Source organism: Eulemur rufifrons, chromosome 7, assembly GCF_041146395.1.
Source record: "Eulemur rufifrons isolate Redbay chromosome 7, OSU_ERuf_1, whole genome shotgun sequence".
Lineage (NCBI taxonomy): Eukaryota > Metazoa > Chordata > Mammalia > Primates > Lemuridae > Eulemur > Eulemur rufifrons.
In genome coordinates, this window is record NC_090989.1 from 239,445,059 (window position 1) to 239,462,710 (window position 17,652).

Consider the following 17,652-nt stretch of genomic DNA (forward strand, 5'->3'; position numbering starts at 1 on the left):
TAAGTCTTTAATCTATTTCAAGTCAATTTTTGTATATGGTGAAAAAATAACAATTTTATTCTTTATGTGAATATTCAGTTTTCCCAGCACTATTTGTTGAAGAGACTATCCTTTCCCCATTAGTATTCTTGACATCTTTGTCAAAAATCAATTGACTATATTGCCCATGTCAGTATATACTTATCCCCTCCCCCCACCCCATCCCCCCAAGTCAGCACATTCAAGCATGTCCATTCCCCAGACAGTGCACATCGCACTCATCATGTAAGTATATACCCATCCCCTTCCCCCACCCCCACCTCTGTCCAATAGCCAATTGGTTTTGTTCCCAAATGTGCACTTAGGGAGGGAGAGAGAATGTCTTCAAATAATTTGATTATGCCCTATTTTTCCTTCCCATTAAGTAAGTCCAGCATCCATTAAAAATTTCTAAGAAAATTAAAAAAAAAATCAATGGACTATATACATGTGAGGTTTTTTTCTGGATGCACTATTCTGTGCCATTGATCCATATGTCTGTCTTTACAACAGTACCATATTGATTTAATTTCTATAGCTTTGTAAAATATTTCGAAAACAGGAGTTCTTCTTTCTGAAGATTGTTTTGACTATTCAGGGTTCTTTTTAGTTTCATATGGATTTTAAGATTGTTTTTTCTATTTTTGTAAAAAATGCCATTGGGATTTTGATAAGGATAGCATTCAATCTGTAGATCACCTTGGGTAGTTTGGACATATAAACAATATTAAGTTTTCTACTCCATGAAAACAGAATAATTTACCATTTATTTCATTGTCTTTAATTTCTTTCAGTATGTTTTGTAGCTTTTAGTGTACAAGTCTTTCACTTCCTTAGTTTATTACCAAGTACTTTATTCTTTTTGATGCTATTATAAATGCAGTTGTTCTCTTAATTTCCTTTTTGGACAGTTTGTTTAGTGTGAAGAAATGCAACTGATTTTTGTGTGTTGAGTTTTTGCCCTACAATTTTATTAAAATTGTTTATTCTACGTTTTTTGTAGAGTCTATAGGGATTTCTACTTATAAGATCATGTCATCTGCAAACAGAGATAATTTTACTTCTTTCTTTCCTATCTGGATGCCTTTTATTTCTTTTTCTTCCCTAATTGTCCTGGCTAGGACTTCTTCCAATACTATGTTGAATAGAAGTGGCAAGAGTGGGCATCCTTGTTCCTGATCGTAGAGGAAAAGCCATTGAGTATGATATTAGCTATAGGCTTTTCACATATGGCCTTTATGAAAATTTCCTTCTATTCCTAGTTTTTGAAAGTTTTTATCAGGAAAGGTGTTAAATTTTGTCAAATGCTTTTTCTATATCTATTGATATGTTTATGTGATTTTTATTCCTCCTTCTGTTATGGAAGTAGTTCTTAACCCTAGCTGCACTTTAGAATCGCCTGGAAAGCTTTCTTTTTTTAAAAAAAAATGCAAATATCTAGGCCCCACCAAAGACCAGTTAAATTAAAATTTCTTGGGGGTGAAGCCCTGATGTCAGTAATTTTCTAAAAGCTCTCCAAATGATTTTCATATGTATCCAGAGTTAGAACTGCTGCTCTATTGAAGGAGATGATAGTGCAATGATGAGGTTTGTCTCTAGCTCCCTGGGAATTTAGAGGTTAGGATAATGAAGAAAAAAAGGAATTTCCTGATAAAGCAAATTCTTTATATTAAAATTCCTCACTCAAGTTTCTATGACGCAGTCTGCCATGTGAGAGGGTCGTGCATACAGCCATGGGTACCAGTGTTGCAAGACATAAAAGTATGTCTGATTGCCCCAAGTACTACTGTGAGTCACAAGAATGACTTCTCTGAGAAGGTATACAGTTGTCCAGTATTAGTCACGATCAGCCTTGCCCAAAGTGGTGGAGGTACTGAGTGCTTTCTGACATTCCCTTTCATTCCATTATTAATTAAGCTTATAAATATGATCCTTTAAGTTTCCAGCTTATTAGTGAGTGTCTAGACTAATGTCCCAGTGATTCTTGAGTAGTTTATGCAAATTATCTGAGACTCACCTACCCTTAAAATCATGAAACTTCTTATCTATAGAGTTGAGTTTAACTTTCCACCTTTAATTCAGCATTCATCCCACCAACTCCTCCCTCTCTTCAACCACCAACAAATGAAAAAGCTTTCTAATACTACTTGAATTCTTTTATTTCCTTTGTTTGAGTCCAATTTGTAGAAAATAGGAAAGAAGTGTTATCTAATCCTAACTGTTTTTGCTTAGTTTCAATCACTGAGAGAGACAGAGACAGAGACAGAAACAGATACCAGGTATTAAGAGAAAAAACAGGGAGTTTGGAATCATAAATAATGGGGGATGAATACTTCACCTGGAGGCAGGAAGAATAACTATAAAACAATTGGTGATGTCATATTCATACATGATCATTATCCAAAGCCCATAACTGCATATACCAATTTCAAATAGCTCCAGAGCCAATCCCTATTTGGGGGCTTTGGGGTAGGACTCCAAAGGTCAAGATAAACATCCTTTTCTAATGGGAGAGAGCCACATGTTGTGGGAACCAGAACTTATAGCAGTGAGTTTCTTTGCCTACTTTGTGGATCATGTTTTTTCTTTTTTCTACTGATTTTGAATTTTGGCACCACTGTTTTCTAGCTGTGTGATATTAAACTGGGTTTTAGTTTCTCTGTGATTTAGTTTGCTCATCTATCAAGTCAAGTGGGCAGTACCTGGAACAGAATAGGTATTCAATACATACTTGTTGAACAAACATCCAAGGTGCCCTTCCACTTTAAAACTGAAATGTGTGACTCTGAAAAAGAGACCCTCTCCTCCAGATATGCAAAGTCCATTTTGCTGCCAAGCAGGAAGAGGAGCAAAAGCTGCTCTTAATATAAATAGTTTTTTTTTTTTTTTTTACAAGTTGTGATTCTCCAGACCCCCATTTTGCAATGGACATCTGGGTGTCATGGACGGATAGAAGAACTTTCGTCTCTAGCCAAAATAATTCATAAATTCCCAACTCTAGGGTTGTATCGGGTAAGATTGTTAGAATCCTAGAGTTTCATAATATACATTTTCCTCATGGGGAAGATGGAAAAGTTGGACTTGATGTTGCTAAAACACATTTGTTTTTATTCTCATTCTTTGCCTCTTTTGGCTACTGAGCAAATATAAGATCATTTGCAAACCTTATGGCATGTGTGTATGTACTTATAAAGTGCATGTTCTTCCTGCTAGCGGATCACAAGCCAAAGGCAGCAATCCCCCGGCCCCCACCCCTAGCCATCGTTCAGAGGGAGCAAATGCATTGCAATGGCAAACGCAACTTAGAGTAAATATATGAAAATAAACATGTCCATAAGAAAGAGCCAAAAGTTTCTTTCCTTTGGCAGCTATTTAGTTTCATTTTAAACTTTGCATCTCTAACTTACTATAGAGAGATTTTAATCAGGTTTCAGTGTTCGAAGTTAGAATAAATGTAAGGCTAAAAGTTCTTCATGGCCTGAAATGATAGCGTTTCCTTCTATTGTATTCTTCCCCTCTTCCTTTGGCCATTAGCTCTTTCCTCCTTCTCTCCCACCCTCCTTCTTTCCTTCCTTCCTTCCTTCCTTCCTCCTTCCTTATCTCATTAAATGTTTGTAGAATGCGAACAGTACACCAGGGGCTTTGCTGGGCACTGCGGCTCAGAGATCAAACACATAGACCGCAGGGGAGAAAAGCAAATAAAGACACAAAATATGGCTTTCTAACAGTGAAAAGAGGCCTGGGCAGCTACAGGACTGTGTCCTAGTCCTTTAAAGTGCTGGGCACTTTGCTGCCTCTGTGCCTCCTCTCCTAACAAGCTACCCAACTACAATGCCCCTCCTTCCCCATGCTCACCTGTCAAAATCCTAAATTTAGTTAAAGCCACCTTCAGCTTTGCCCCTGAATCTCGCTGTGCTACATTTGTGAGGTATTTTGTTTGCACCACCTTCAGTCACCTTTACATTGTGTTGTGTGTTATATTATTTGCAGGACACTGTCTCTCATTAGACTATCAGTGCTATGGTCACAGGTTTTACTTTGCTTTTTTAAAAATATCTTCCTGCCTTGCACATAGTAAGTATCCAGTCAGTGTTGGATGAATTCACTGAATTGAATATAGGGCAAGGAACCTACTATAGCATTTTAGGAAGCAAGAGTAGGAAGGAAGGGCTGAATCTCAAACTCTCCTCTCTCCCAGCACATTCTTGGGACTCTTAAGGCTCACACAGGACATCCCACCTAAGATATTTTCTCTGTAAGTTATCGCCTTCTCATCAACCTTCCCTTTTTCAAATTCCTTCTGTATTTAGTATTCGGATCATATCCATGAGCTGTTCACTAGGCATTATACTGTGTATGTTGTGTTCTGATTCATGGGGATTTGTTCCAAGTCAATTATAACTTTGATAAGAGTCAGGGAAGTCATCATTTTTTAATCTTTCCCAGTGCCTTGCTTAGTACTGGCTTAGAGTGTCTGGTCAATAAATGTGTTAAGTGACTGGAAATCAGAGAGCATTATACAAAAGCTTGTTAACCAGGAAGCACTGCCCAGGGGCTCATTGTCCCTGCTGGAACACTTATTGTGTATTGTCTCATTAGATTGTCTGAGCAATCCACTCAGAGCACTTTCTGGCTTCATTAGAAGCTGGGCATGATCTTTATGGTTTACAGTGTCATTGTTTTTGCTTTATTCTTTTTTGAATACATGAGTACACTCCTCCTTTTCATAATGCCAGCCCATATTTGTGAAAACTTGATGCTCTGTCGTAGCATGTCTTTCTTTGAAGAACAGGCAGAGATATGTAAAATCATATTTCTTTGGGGGAAAAAATTGGCAGTGATTTCTCTAGTTGTAATTTAGAACATACCAAACACTCATAATAGCAAATAAACCAATTTGAAACTCAGAACACAAACTCCAAAATTCAGTCTATAATATTCTCATGGGAGTCTAAATTTTAATTTAACATCTCTGTAGCCTCCTAACTGTTGCTCAAAAATCTGTAAAAGTGCAGAGATACTTTCTCCATCTAGCCAAGAGAAGGTAAAATAACCAGAGAGGATGTCATCTTAGAATGTTTTCCCCGAACCTACATAACCTCTTTATATCAAATTTGGTCTCCACATTAAGTTTTAGTAACTCTCTCTGTATACATAAATCAAGATTTCCAAGTTGGCACGGCATTCAGAATGTTTTTATAATGATAGATTAGTATAGAGCAGAAGTATTGAATTATAAAACTGAAGTCACAAAAATATGTTATCTATGCCAAAGGAACACTTTTAAGTCTAGTTCATAACTTATAGCACCAATTTTTCTTTCTTTCTTTTCTTTTCTTTTCTTTTCTTTTTTTTTTTTTTTTGAGACAGGGTCTCACTCTGTCACCCAGGCTAAAGTGCAGTGGCATGATCATAGCTCATTGCAGCCTCAACCTACGGGGCTCAAGTGATTCTCCTGCCTCAGCCTTCCAAGTAGCTGGGACTACAGGTGCCCGTCACCACACCTGGCTAATTTTTTTCTATTTTTAGTAGAGACAGAGTCTCGCTCTTGCTCTGGCTGGTCTTGGACTCCTAAGCCCAAGCGATTCTCCTGCCTCGGCCTCCCAGAGAGTTTAGGATTACAGGTGTGAGCCACCACACCCGGCCAGCACCATGTTTAAATCTGAGCTTCCATTATCTCCTAATCAGTCTAAAATTGCTTTGAAATGAAGGTTTAAAGCCAACTCTTCTTTTGGCTCAGGAGGCCCCCGTTAGAGCCCCTGACAGACTGGGAAGAGCTGGTGTGGCACCAGGGCTGTGTCTGTTCCCAGCCGGCTCACCTACTGATGGATGACACCTGGCAGCATGCCTCCTTGTTGTTTGTTGTATTATTACAACAGAAAGCATTTTCAAAAGCTACATTTATCAAGTTGTCATAATAGTTTGGCTTGCATATCTATCTAGTCAGAAAAAAAAAATAAATCTCTCCCTTAGCACTAATCTGTTTGAGCCTTGTGATGTATCACATGCAGAAGAAGCAGTGGGAAACTGCTTCTGCGTGGGATTCAGGAAATTTTCAACTGCTTAGGAGAAAGAGATATTCGTTATGTATGCTTTTGGAAGTCCCAAAGCACCAAGGACCTCTGTCTCCTATTTTCCACTCATGGTTGTGTGTGCTGGGGATGCATTCTTTCTAGAATTTTAGTGGCTTTGTCCAATGAAGGAGATTTAACCTCACATGGGGGGGATAAACTATAAAGGTTAGCCACAAAGAAGGTCAAAAACACCTTTTAATATTTAAGATCAGTTTTTCATAGTCAGGTCTTACCAGATTAAACATTACTTGTTATGGAGAATCTTCTAAGCCAATGTCTTATTATTTGAATAAGATAGTTGTCTGGAAGCACATGGAGAGGGGAGGGTGCTTCATATTGTTGTTCAGAGTAAATATACTTTCCTTAAATGTTTGTTAAAAACCATTTAAATCTATTAATATTAATAAATTACTCACTAGTGAGTAATTTATTAATGCATACTAGGACATTTCCAATCATCTAGAGATAGAGTATGTAATGAAGATACAACATAAGCATGGTTATCTGTAGATACTTTTGAAGAAGAGACAGTGCTGAATTGACTCCTCTTGTTGGGAGCAAGCTCCCCCCAAATAATGTTACCCCTGAACAAGTTTCACTTTGATTTTTGTTTAAGATACTGTAAATTAGGATTAAGTAATAATTATTTTAAACACAGAATAAAATATAGATTATTCAAGAATGACTTTTAAGCATAAGAGTGAAGCAGACCTCAGAGAAAGATGAGAACAGGGGACTTGTGAAGCCCACAGAGCTGGCACGCCATCTAATTCCTCTTTCTCTCCCAGGCAAGGTAAGACCACAACTAACCATCTGTTCTGCACAGACTCCAGTTCTGCTCCCTAGGTTTTCAGCCGCCAGTTTGAACCATAGATGAGGACAGTGAGTTACACACAGGGTCCGGAGGTTCATAGGTAGTTTCCTTTTTAATGGCTAAGTTGATTGGTATCAAGTGTTTCCCGAAAGAACTTCTTACAATGATGGGTCTGTGAAAACGAAAAGTAGCCTGACAGTACACTTGCACTTGTTTTCCTCAGGTGTTCTCAGAATTTGTTATTCCTCTTAAGAATCTTTGGAAAAAGCCCCAGAAATGTAGAAATCTTTTAACGGTCTCCTTGCGGGGAAAGCTCCTGCTATTTAGTTCCAGGAGTACTGAAATGCTCATTTGAAATGAAGGAGTAGAAGGTGTTCCAGCAGGATGTGAAACCCCTGCTGTGGGTGCAGACCTCCTTGCCTTGTCTAATCCACAGTCTTTCTAGAACCCACACTCTGAATGGCCCAGGGTCCCTCTGGCTTGAATTGCTGACATGTCTTCATGTCTGTTGTCTTGTGAAGAGCTCACAGTTTTCTGTTAGATGCCTAAAAGAAGAGAAATATGTAAGCAGATGGACTGTCTTATTTTAAAATTCTTTGCCTATGAGTCCCTATTTGAAAGGCATATGGTATTCAGGGAAATACAGTAACCTGTTCTTGGAAATCAAAGATAAAGCCTGAGGTTTCGCGAACCTAATACAAGTGAAGTTGTTAAGAACTCCAGAGTTTTAAACACGCAGTCACCAGATTTTCTAGAAACTCTTCACTGACGCCAGGTAGGAGTCTGATTATGTCACCAGAAGCATCTTTCTGCTTAGTGAGGCCATGAAAAGAATTTTCAGGTGAAAGAGAGAGAAACTGAACACATCCCACTCTTTTATAGACTTATACGAGAAAGGATGTGGGAGGAAGAAGAAGCCAACAAGTTACTAAAGCCTAGAAAGAGAGCTTTTAATTTTCCATGGCAATTCATCTCTTCTGTGGTTGTCAAATCATGGTAATTGAAACTAAGATAACATCAGGATTTTAAGAACTGGAAGAGTTTAGATGGTGTGTTATGTGTTAATGAGAGACAAAGTATGTATCCAGTCTATACTAATCTCATAAGTGAATTAAAGTCTGAATAATTCGCAAGTAATAGCTCATGATTGAGATGATTTCCGTTTTTAAGAGAAGGTTTTAAGTCAAAATTAAGAAGTGACTGGCTAGGAGAAAATGCTGAAATCAATAAGGAACTTTCTATAAAATTTGGATTGGAATTTCTTCTAATATTTATATTTTGATCTATCATACTTGAGCCAGTTTCTGAGTCCATAATCAGTATAGTGCTTAAGTCACTGACGACAGTCCCGTAACTATTTTACAGTTTGCATTGAGAGAGTGCGTGTACTTAATCCTCTGTTATCAGTGGTCTGTAACTTTCCTCAGACTCCATTTTAGACTGAAATCTCTAATGCTTGTTTTCATTCCCTGAGGTGGATTTTACTTTGTTTAAATGTGAAAGAAACCACTCAGCTGTTTTATATTAATGAACTGTTAAAAAAAAAAAGAAAGAAAATATTTTTTACTACTTAATTCTCAGAAGAGGGTTTTGTGCCCAGATAAATGCCTTCGATGAAGAAATTCACACTTGGCAGGAGTTAAATCCTTGCAGTGGAATAGTCACTTTGCTACTTCTGTAACATTTACATTCATATTTAATACATTTGAACTTTTAAATGCATAAGCATCTCTGCACTGAAGTTCTTTCACATTGCATTTTGCTGATGAGCACTGTTTTCTTGGAGATGTTCCAGTGTGTGTCTAGGTATGCTTGTCCAGAAGTGGATTTACCAGAATTGAGAAGTAGATGATAAATTGATATAGTAACAATAAGATACAGCTGATCCCCAGGCCAACCCCTTGTTTAGCTTCTCAGATTTTTAGTGTTTAGTTTACTAGTATTAGTATATTACACATCTTGAGCACATCCAGTTCCATTTCTTATTGTTTGACATAATTTGGAGCAATTCTGGATTTCTGTTTCTGGTTCTCTCTTTTCCGTTTATGTAGCTTTAAGCCATCTTAGCTTCCTTGGCCTCAGTTTTCTCATCTATTAAATGGGAATAATGAAAATTTGCAGAGTTGTTGGAAGATTAGATACAAAATATACAAAATATACAAAGTACCTAACACCAAGTCAGATGCCTATAGCAGGCACTGCATATATAGTAGAGGCTAGTATTTCTACTGTCACCTGCAATTTGATAATGTCTTTCAATAATAAGCACCTTACCAAACTTAAGCATTACCACTTTAATATCATATTTCAGCCAAATTAAATAAGCTCTCAATAAAAAATGTAATACAGTGCAGTAAAAGGAAGACAGTTCAGAGGCATGAATAAATTATTTGCAAATCAATATTAAATGTTAGACAATTACAGGATACTCATTTGGAATCATGACAAGTGTTCTTTCTTTGCTTTGTTTTTGTTTTGTTTTGCTCTTCCTAAATAATAAGTATTAAAATCAATCTTCTACATTCTATGCTTATATCTCCATGATCCAAGGATGTTCGTAAAATCTGTGTAGGTATTTATAGTTTAAAATATCTGGAAAGAGGCTCATTTAAATTATCAAAGCAAGTATTTTTCTGCTTTGTTTTGTTTTGTAAGCAATATCTCTGTCATCACCCCCTTGGCATTTGAACACAGCTTTTGTGCATTATCTCAGTTGGTGATCATAACTTTGTGCGCTGGCATTCTTGTATCCATTGACGGATGAGGGAACTAAGACCCTGAGAGGAGGGCAACAGGCTTATTTATGCAAGTAGAAGAACAAAATCTATAACCCAGATCTTCAAACTCCTAATTCAGAATTGTTTCCATTATCCCTTTCATGGATATAAGATTAGCAAAAGAAAATAAAATGAAGGTGAAAAACAAAGTATTAAGGCCTCAATAATTAACACCAGACCTTATTTTTTAAAGCAAAAGTCATTGAATCTCCTCTATTTTAAAACTTTCAGTAGTTCTCCTTTGCTTATTACAAAGTTCAAAATTAAAAGTTGTTTCACTCAAATACTGCCATTTCCCACATAAACCCTAACCTCCAGAAAACAAGAACTGTTTGAAAACTTGTAAATGTACCAGATGTTCTCACGCTTCTGTGTCTTTGCTTAGCTTCTTTCCATAAATCCTTGATCTCCTTTCAAAATCTATTATATTTTTACATCTATTGTGCACTTAATTAATTTATCAAATGCCCAGGTAATGCTTACTGTGTGCAAGGCACCATCTGAAGTAATTCACAAATAATAATTCAGTTAATCCTCATGATTCCAGGAGATAAATAATATCCCATTTTACAGATGACAAAACTAAGGTATAGAAACTGAAGTATAGAGCCAAGATTCCAGAAAGAGGAGTCTGGTTTCAAAGTGGGTACTCTTAACCACTGCACTATGGTATATATGCAGCAAGAATTTTAAAATTGAAAAACATATCACATTCAGCAAACACCAATGTCTAGATGGCATGCTACCAAATGTCTCCCAATTGTAGAAATCATTACCTTGTAAATTTACCATCATCTGGAGCCTACCTCTCATATTTTTAGGCTCAGAAACCTGATATTTTTCCACAATAGTGAGTACCAAGAGCAGATCCTTCTCTCGGGGGTGCACTCGCAATGACCCAGCGCATGAGATTAATATTTCAAACTAGAATGCCAGTTGATTTATTTACAACAAGGAATAGAACTGTCCATCACATGGACTAGAATACTTAAGTCAGCATGGCCAGTACTCTTTGTCTGTCAGCAGTCATGAAAATCCAGACCACTCTTGGCAAGTAGCTTGGTCAACATGGCATCATCATGAACGGTGTTCCTCAGATGAACTGAATGTTTGCTGGCATCAGTTAGGTTAGCATGAGCCATCTATGTGGAGATTGCAGCAGTCTTGCCAACGGGACTTGAAGGGTTTGAAGTTCAATGAGCCTTTGTCTGGGACATTGCTGGACCTTTTTTTGGAGATGGGGTCTGGCTGGATTGCCCAGGCTAGAGTATAGTGGCATGATCATGGCTCACTGCAGCTTTGAACTCCTGGGCTCAAGTGATCCTCCTGCCTTAGCCTTCTGGGTAGCCAGGACTACGGGAGTGTGCCACCACACCTGGATAATTATTATTTTTATTTTTTTGTAGAGACAGGGTCTCACTATGTTGCCCAGTCTGGTCTTGATCTCCTGGGCTCAAGAGATTCTCCTGACTGGGCTTCCAAAGTGTTGGGATTACAGGCATGAGCCACCACGCCTGGCCCCCTTTTCTATTTGTAATTCATGGTAATATAGTCAATCTGATACAGTCAAGCCTTTAGGCCTGGGGCCTTTTCTATACTTTTAAGATAGCTTTTATATAATTATGTTTTCAGATGACATTTTCTTTTTGCTAACATTCTCAAGACCTAAGACAAATGCTATTTAGCATTTCTTACACTGAATTATGTGATTAATTTGATTAATAATAAATATTAAGTCGTATTCATTCTTCTTTGTAATTCTTCATAGTAATTTCATTGCCCAGCACATAATAGAAGCTCTATGATGTTTGCCGAACAAAAAAAAAAACATGAATTAGGATGCATTAAAACATTGTGATTATGAGTGGGAGCTCTGAAGCCAGATGGTCTGGTGTCAAATCTCAGCTCTACAACTTAACAGTTGTGTGATTTTGGCAAGTTATTTAGCCTTCCTGAGCTTCAGTTTTCTCATCTGTAGAATGGATATAATGACAGTGTCCTATCTCCTAGGGTTTTTGAGAAGATTAAATAAATTGACAAGTCCAGCAAACTTAGAAAGGTACCTGGGATTCCACAACTATTAGTGAATAGTATAATCATTCTCTCAGAATTCTATAGTATATTTTTAACTTACTTTTTGAAAAATATGACTAATTTTAAAAAAAAGCAGAGTACTGTTCATGACTTAAGCGTCATCATTGGATGTTTTAGCAAAAATGGATTATTTTTGTTCACAAGAATTCAATAAAATGTAAACTCCCATGTATTGTTGGTGGGAGTATGTAATGGTACAACTTTTATGGAATGCAATTTGGCAATATTTATCAAAAGCCTTACAAAAGTTCATTCCCTTTAGTCCAGTAATTCCCCTTCTAGAAATTTATCTATTCTAAAGACACAGAAACTTGGATAAAACATATGCCTGCAGAGGGCTTGTCACACTATCATTTATCAAACCCCAAATAAGAAATTACTTAAGTGACAAGTAATGGAAGAATGATTATACAAATTATGTTTAGCATTTGATGGAATATTATGTAGCTCTCAAAATGATGTCTTTAAAGTTATTTAATAGTGTGGGAAAATACTTTCAAAAAATTTTAAGTGGAGAAAAATGTCTACATAATTATTTAAGTGATGTGATTTCCTTCTCACTGGAAAGGTACAAATAAAACAATAGTGATTAGTTTTAGATGAGGCAACTACAGGAAACTTTATTTTTAGTAATCTTTTTCAAAACCTCTACAATGAGCATGTATTTTAGAAATAAAAGTAATTTTAAAGAATTATGGCTTTTAATGTTCTTAGAAATGTGATTTTTAAGACATGTTGAATATTAAGTCCATTTTTTAATCATATTCAAGATCTAAGTTTTTTCAGTTTTATATCAGAAATATATGAAGAAAATAGAATTCATTTAATATAAGTATTTTTTCAGAAAACGTTGCACTAATATTTATTTGGATAAATATGCACTAAATACTTATTTTGGAAGTTTTTGAAGAAAAATGAATACTTAGGTCAACTCTTACCCAGAAATCAATTTACGTATACAACTTCTTTAGATCTGCTCAATTTAGTATTTAATAGTATCTCCTAAGAACCTACTTAGAAGAGAAGGGAGGTCCTTCTACTAGTATTAAGAAGAAATCATTTTTCTAAAAAATATTTCAAATTTTTAGCCTTTCGTAAGTAGTAATGAAATTTTTTTTCTTTTTGTGACCTAGGAGCTGTGAAGGAAGAAATATCCGATATAGAACATGCAGCAATGTGGTAAGCACAAGGTTCTATGATTGTGATGATGTATTTTCTTAGCACTGCATAGTGCTAAGCAAGTTTATTTCCTGAGCAAGAAATCAATCAATTAGCATTTCACTAAGAGTTATTTATCTCATACTATACTGATTATGCAGGATTAAAATGGTATTTTTAATGTTTCTCAATATAAACTTTTAATCATTTGACCAGCTTGAAGCTAATTAGACTGTTTCAAAACAAGGCCTCTCTGTATTTATTTCCTCTCTCCTTTCTGCCTTTTCATATATAGGTCTCATGAGAATGAGTAAGAAGAATGATAAAAGGGAAACCACCTGGGGTATCATAAAATAAATATTAACTAATCAGACTTAGATTTGACAAACTCATTCATTCAACAAATAATATCCAGTGCCAACTATGTATGAGGCACTACACTAGTACAAGGGTAAATAACATGTGGGCCCTGTCTTAAAACATCTGTAATATAGTAAGGGGTATATAGAGAGAAGACAGATGTGCACATAACTATATTCTAGGGCAAAATATGAAAAATTCTATAAGAAAGGAATACAGTTCTTTGTAGGTTAAAACAGAGAAAACTCTTAAGGTTAAGGGTCTTAGAGGAAAAGGAGATTCAAGACAGGGCGTGGAGGGCTATGACTGGCCCATATTGGGTGTAAGGGGATGACAATGAGTCCAAGTGGAGGGGACACGTGGACAACTCTGGAGGCAGGAATGTTTAAGATGTGTTCTGAACCTTAATTTCAGTAGAACTGAGCCCAGAAGTATGGAAGAGAAAAATTGGAAGATATTTTTGAGGTTATACCATGAAGAGATTTGAATGTTGGTCTTCCAAGTTTACATTAGTTCAGCGAATAATGGGAGTCACTAGAGGCTTCAGAGTGAGAGAATGATGTAGCGTTTCACTTTAGTGTGGTCACCTCTGTAGTGATATGAAGTTTGCACTGGAACAGGAAATGGGTGGGGAACAAGAAGTAATGAGGGCTTAAGCCCAAGCATGGTGGTGCATGCCTGTGGTCCCAGCTACTCAGCAGGCTGAGGAGGCAGGAGGATCTGGTAAGCCCAAGAGATCGAGGCCAGCCAGGGCAACCCAGCAAGACCCTATCCCTTTAGGAAAAAAGAAAATGTAATGAGGGCTTAACCCAAGAGGAAATAGATACAAGAGGGATCAAAATTGAGGTCACGCTATAAGACTTGACAAACATTTGAAATTAGAGTGATAGAAGGAAAGCAAAAAGGTATATGCATATTTTGAGCTTTAGCACTCACTGATATCTCTGTTGGCGAAGCTCTTTCTTCAATATTTTCATGATTGATTGACATTTTCATTATTCAAGTCTCAGCTCAAATGTCACCTCTTTGAAGTGGCTTCCTTGCTCGCCTTATCTAATATGGTTGTCCTACGGTGCAAACTCATCCCTCATAACAGTCATTCATTCTTTACATTCTTTGCAGCACTTCTCTCTACCAAAATTTTGTCTTTTTTAATTACTTGTTTGTTTTATGTTTCCACACTCTAGAATGTAAATTCCATGAGGGCAGGAGCCTTGTTCATCTTGTTCTCTCCTTTATCCCAGTGCCTGGAACTGTTGAATACAAATATTAAGCACACAGGAAATACTTATTTGTTGAATGCAAAATGAGTATTCAGGTTTCTGGAATGGCAAATGACATTATCAGAAGTACTAAAGTTGGGAGGAGTTTTGGGAGAGGAAAATAATAATTTCGATTTAGAGACATTATTGAGTTTGACAGGCAGGACTAGTAATTGATATATTCAACTACACAGGGGAAGTTTTAGTCTGGGAAAGAGGTTAGGGCTAAAGCCATAGAAACACAAAATAAGAAGCACAAAGTTTGAAGATTTAGAAGCAGTTTATTAAGCAGAAAGTATAGGCTGATGAGAGAAGGGAACCTTGGAACTCTGTTGAATGTCTGCATTCAGATAGAGAATGTAGAGTCAGATAAGCTACAAAAAGCACATAAGAGTGGTAAAAGAAGGAGTAAGAGAGAATTCTTAGAAGGTGTTCAGTAGGATAAATGTTGCCAGCAGAATGAATACTGAGAAAAGGCCAATGGGGGAACAGTTTCTATTGTGTATTACAACAGCCAGGTGTGACGGCAAGTACCTATAATCCCAGCTACTCAGGAGGCTGAGGTGTGAAGATCCCTGGAACCCAGGAGTTTGAGACCAGCCTGGGCAACATAGTGAGACCATACCTCAAAAAAATAAAATATATATAAAAAAAAAAAAGCAATATTAGAAGAAGTAAAGAAAGAAGTGTATTAACGAGGAAATGGAATGGATGAGTACAGCTATTCCTATAAGGTATTTAATAGAGACACTTCTTCATTTGTAGAGTCACAGAAGGGTTATTTGTTTGTTTAAAATGAGAGACCCCTGAGGGATGATTTGATATAGAGGGAGAAATTGATGATATGAGGAAGAAAGTGTGCACTTGATGCCACAGTTCCTAGAGTAGATAGTAGTTGACAACAAGAAGAAGAATCTGATCAAGAAAAAGGATATATACTTAATTCTTAGAAGACAGAAGCAAATTGAGGAAATAGATTTTCGAAGAAGAGAAAAGGTGAATCTGCCTGTGTGGAACAGACTCAATCATCTCTGTAGAGACGTTTTCCAAGCCGTCTGCTGAAAGTGAAGGTGAGCTGGACTTCAGAGAGGAGCTTGAAGGCCTAGAACAGCCACTGGGGAAATTGAGTACCAACCAACCAAAAAAAATAAAGGACTTGCTGGGTAGCAAAGAGGGCTTTGCTGAGATTGGAGAGCTTGCTCTTACAGAGAGCATAGTCAGCAGGGTTTTTAGACTCAGCAGCAACACTGAGAAGCACAGAGCAGGAACAGAGGAAATGGACATTGGAGGTGACCCAAGGCCAGAATATAGTTGAGAGAGCCTAAAACTAATGAAAAGTGTATATTTTTAGATACCTGACCAGGAAGGCCACAAGGAGTAGAAGACATGATCATTGGGAGTAAGTGACAGTTCAACGGAAAACCATGCCTAGTTTATTTCTATATTTCCACTTAGGATACCAGGTGCCAGCTGATACAACTTAGATCACTGCCTTCACCATCTCTCCTACCCCCCACTTCCATTCCCCACTTACTTATTGATTAAAAAATAGCTATAGTTCGTAAATTTTTTTAAAAAATGGTCTTGACAGATTGTGTTTTAGAAATGGTATGAAAAGATTTTTTGATGGAAATACACTTTAGCTCATTGGTTTTCTTTACTATCCTTTTTATTGTAATGATATCTTAAATATAAGTTTAAAAAAAATCACAACATGATATATAGAATCTCCTTAACTTCCAGTCCTTTTCTTTCTAGCTTTCAGAATTATAGAAAGGGTCCAAACTCCCCTGAGTAGACGAATGCCTAACGCATTATGAGTAGATGTCTACCTACCCTTTCCTTAAAAGCTCTTTAGAAATAGCTCACAACATCCTTGCTGTCCTTATGAGCATTTCCGTGGACATGAGACTCTGACCTATTATTACTTAAAATCCAGAGCATTACACGAGCCAAATCTTTACAGCTTGTAGAATCAAACTGATGTTGATTTTTTTTATGAGAACCTAGAGTCTTCAAATAATTTTTTTTCTGGCTCTTGTTCATGACAGAAGCAACACTGCCAAAAAAAATAAATAAATAAATAAAATAAAAATATAAGAAAGAATCCTTTCATAATCACTTTCCAATTTTTACAAACAAAGATGTTCAGGACAACTCAGTTAAATATTCTCCCTTAGATACTTGATTTGGGAAAACTTGAGAGTCTCTTAGCTAAGCCTCTGGGGTTACTCCTTAATCCCCGGACAGCTTCCTAGGACACTTCTGAACCACTTTGCCTCTAAATATGCAACCTCTTTTCCTATTTTTTGTAGAGCTTCTACATAGAACATTTTTGGGGGTTCCTATTCCCCAAGGGAAGCTGAGGAGTAGAAAATGCCTCCCCGGTTGCCCAAGTTTTCTGGGTTTCCTGAAAAATCAGCTTACAGATTTTTGAGATCTTATTGCCAATTACTCTATAGATAGAATACATCAGTACAAGAAAGTTCAAGTTCCCATCATGTTTGCACAGTTCTCATCGCCACAGTAGCTTCTTATACTATTTCTAGCTGGTCTAAGAAGACTATTTTCATTCTTAAAGGACATAGGTCATCTAATTTTTACCATTTTTAATTCTCTGCTCTTTTCTAAGGAAGCAGCAAGGCTCTCTGTCCCTGGAAGGAAACACTAAGGATTCTGTTGGGAGAAGCAGTAGGTGTGAACTAGCAAACCAATCAAGCAGTTCATTTAGGTCTCAGCGATTTCACCACGGAACTGAGTCAATCCAAGAGGCCCCCAGAAAGGTCTCCTCAGGTCACATCTTCATGTCTAATCAAATTAAACCTCCAATTTGAATCCCTTGATTTAATTAGGCATTTTAACTTGACTTCCAAAGTGTTTAGAGTACTGTTGTGTTACCTATAAACTATTGTTTCTTCTTCTCTTCTTCACTATACTTAAGCTTCACATGCATTGGTATTAAGGAGATAGCAGCCATAATTAGCAATGTAAGGGCCAAGATGCTGTGGTAGCTTGTAGTGCTCTTAAATTCCGTATTAAATTCTTTATTGCCCCAGTGCAACATTTTACTGTTCTTAAAACAAAAATATTTATTG

At 36.9% G+C, this 17,652-nt stretch overlaps 1 protein-coding gene across 1 annotated transcript in view; it reads left to right on the plus strand.

The window, feature by feature from the left end:
- The window catches only part of LOC138387285 (ADAMTS-like protein 1), a 192,995-nt gene that overhangs the window by 44,906 nt on the left and 130,437 nt on the right, over positions 1-17,652 (plus strand). The window contains exon 3 of the mRNA XM_069474226.1: positions 12,911-12,956. Coding sequence (XP_069330327.1) covers positions 12,911-12,956 — 46 coding nt within the window. The remainder of the gene's footprint in view (positions 1-12,910; positions 12,957-17,652) is intronic.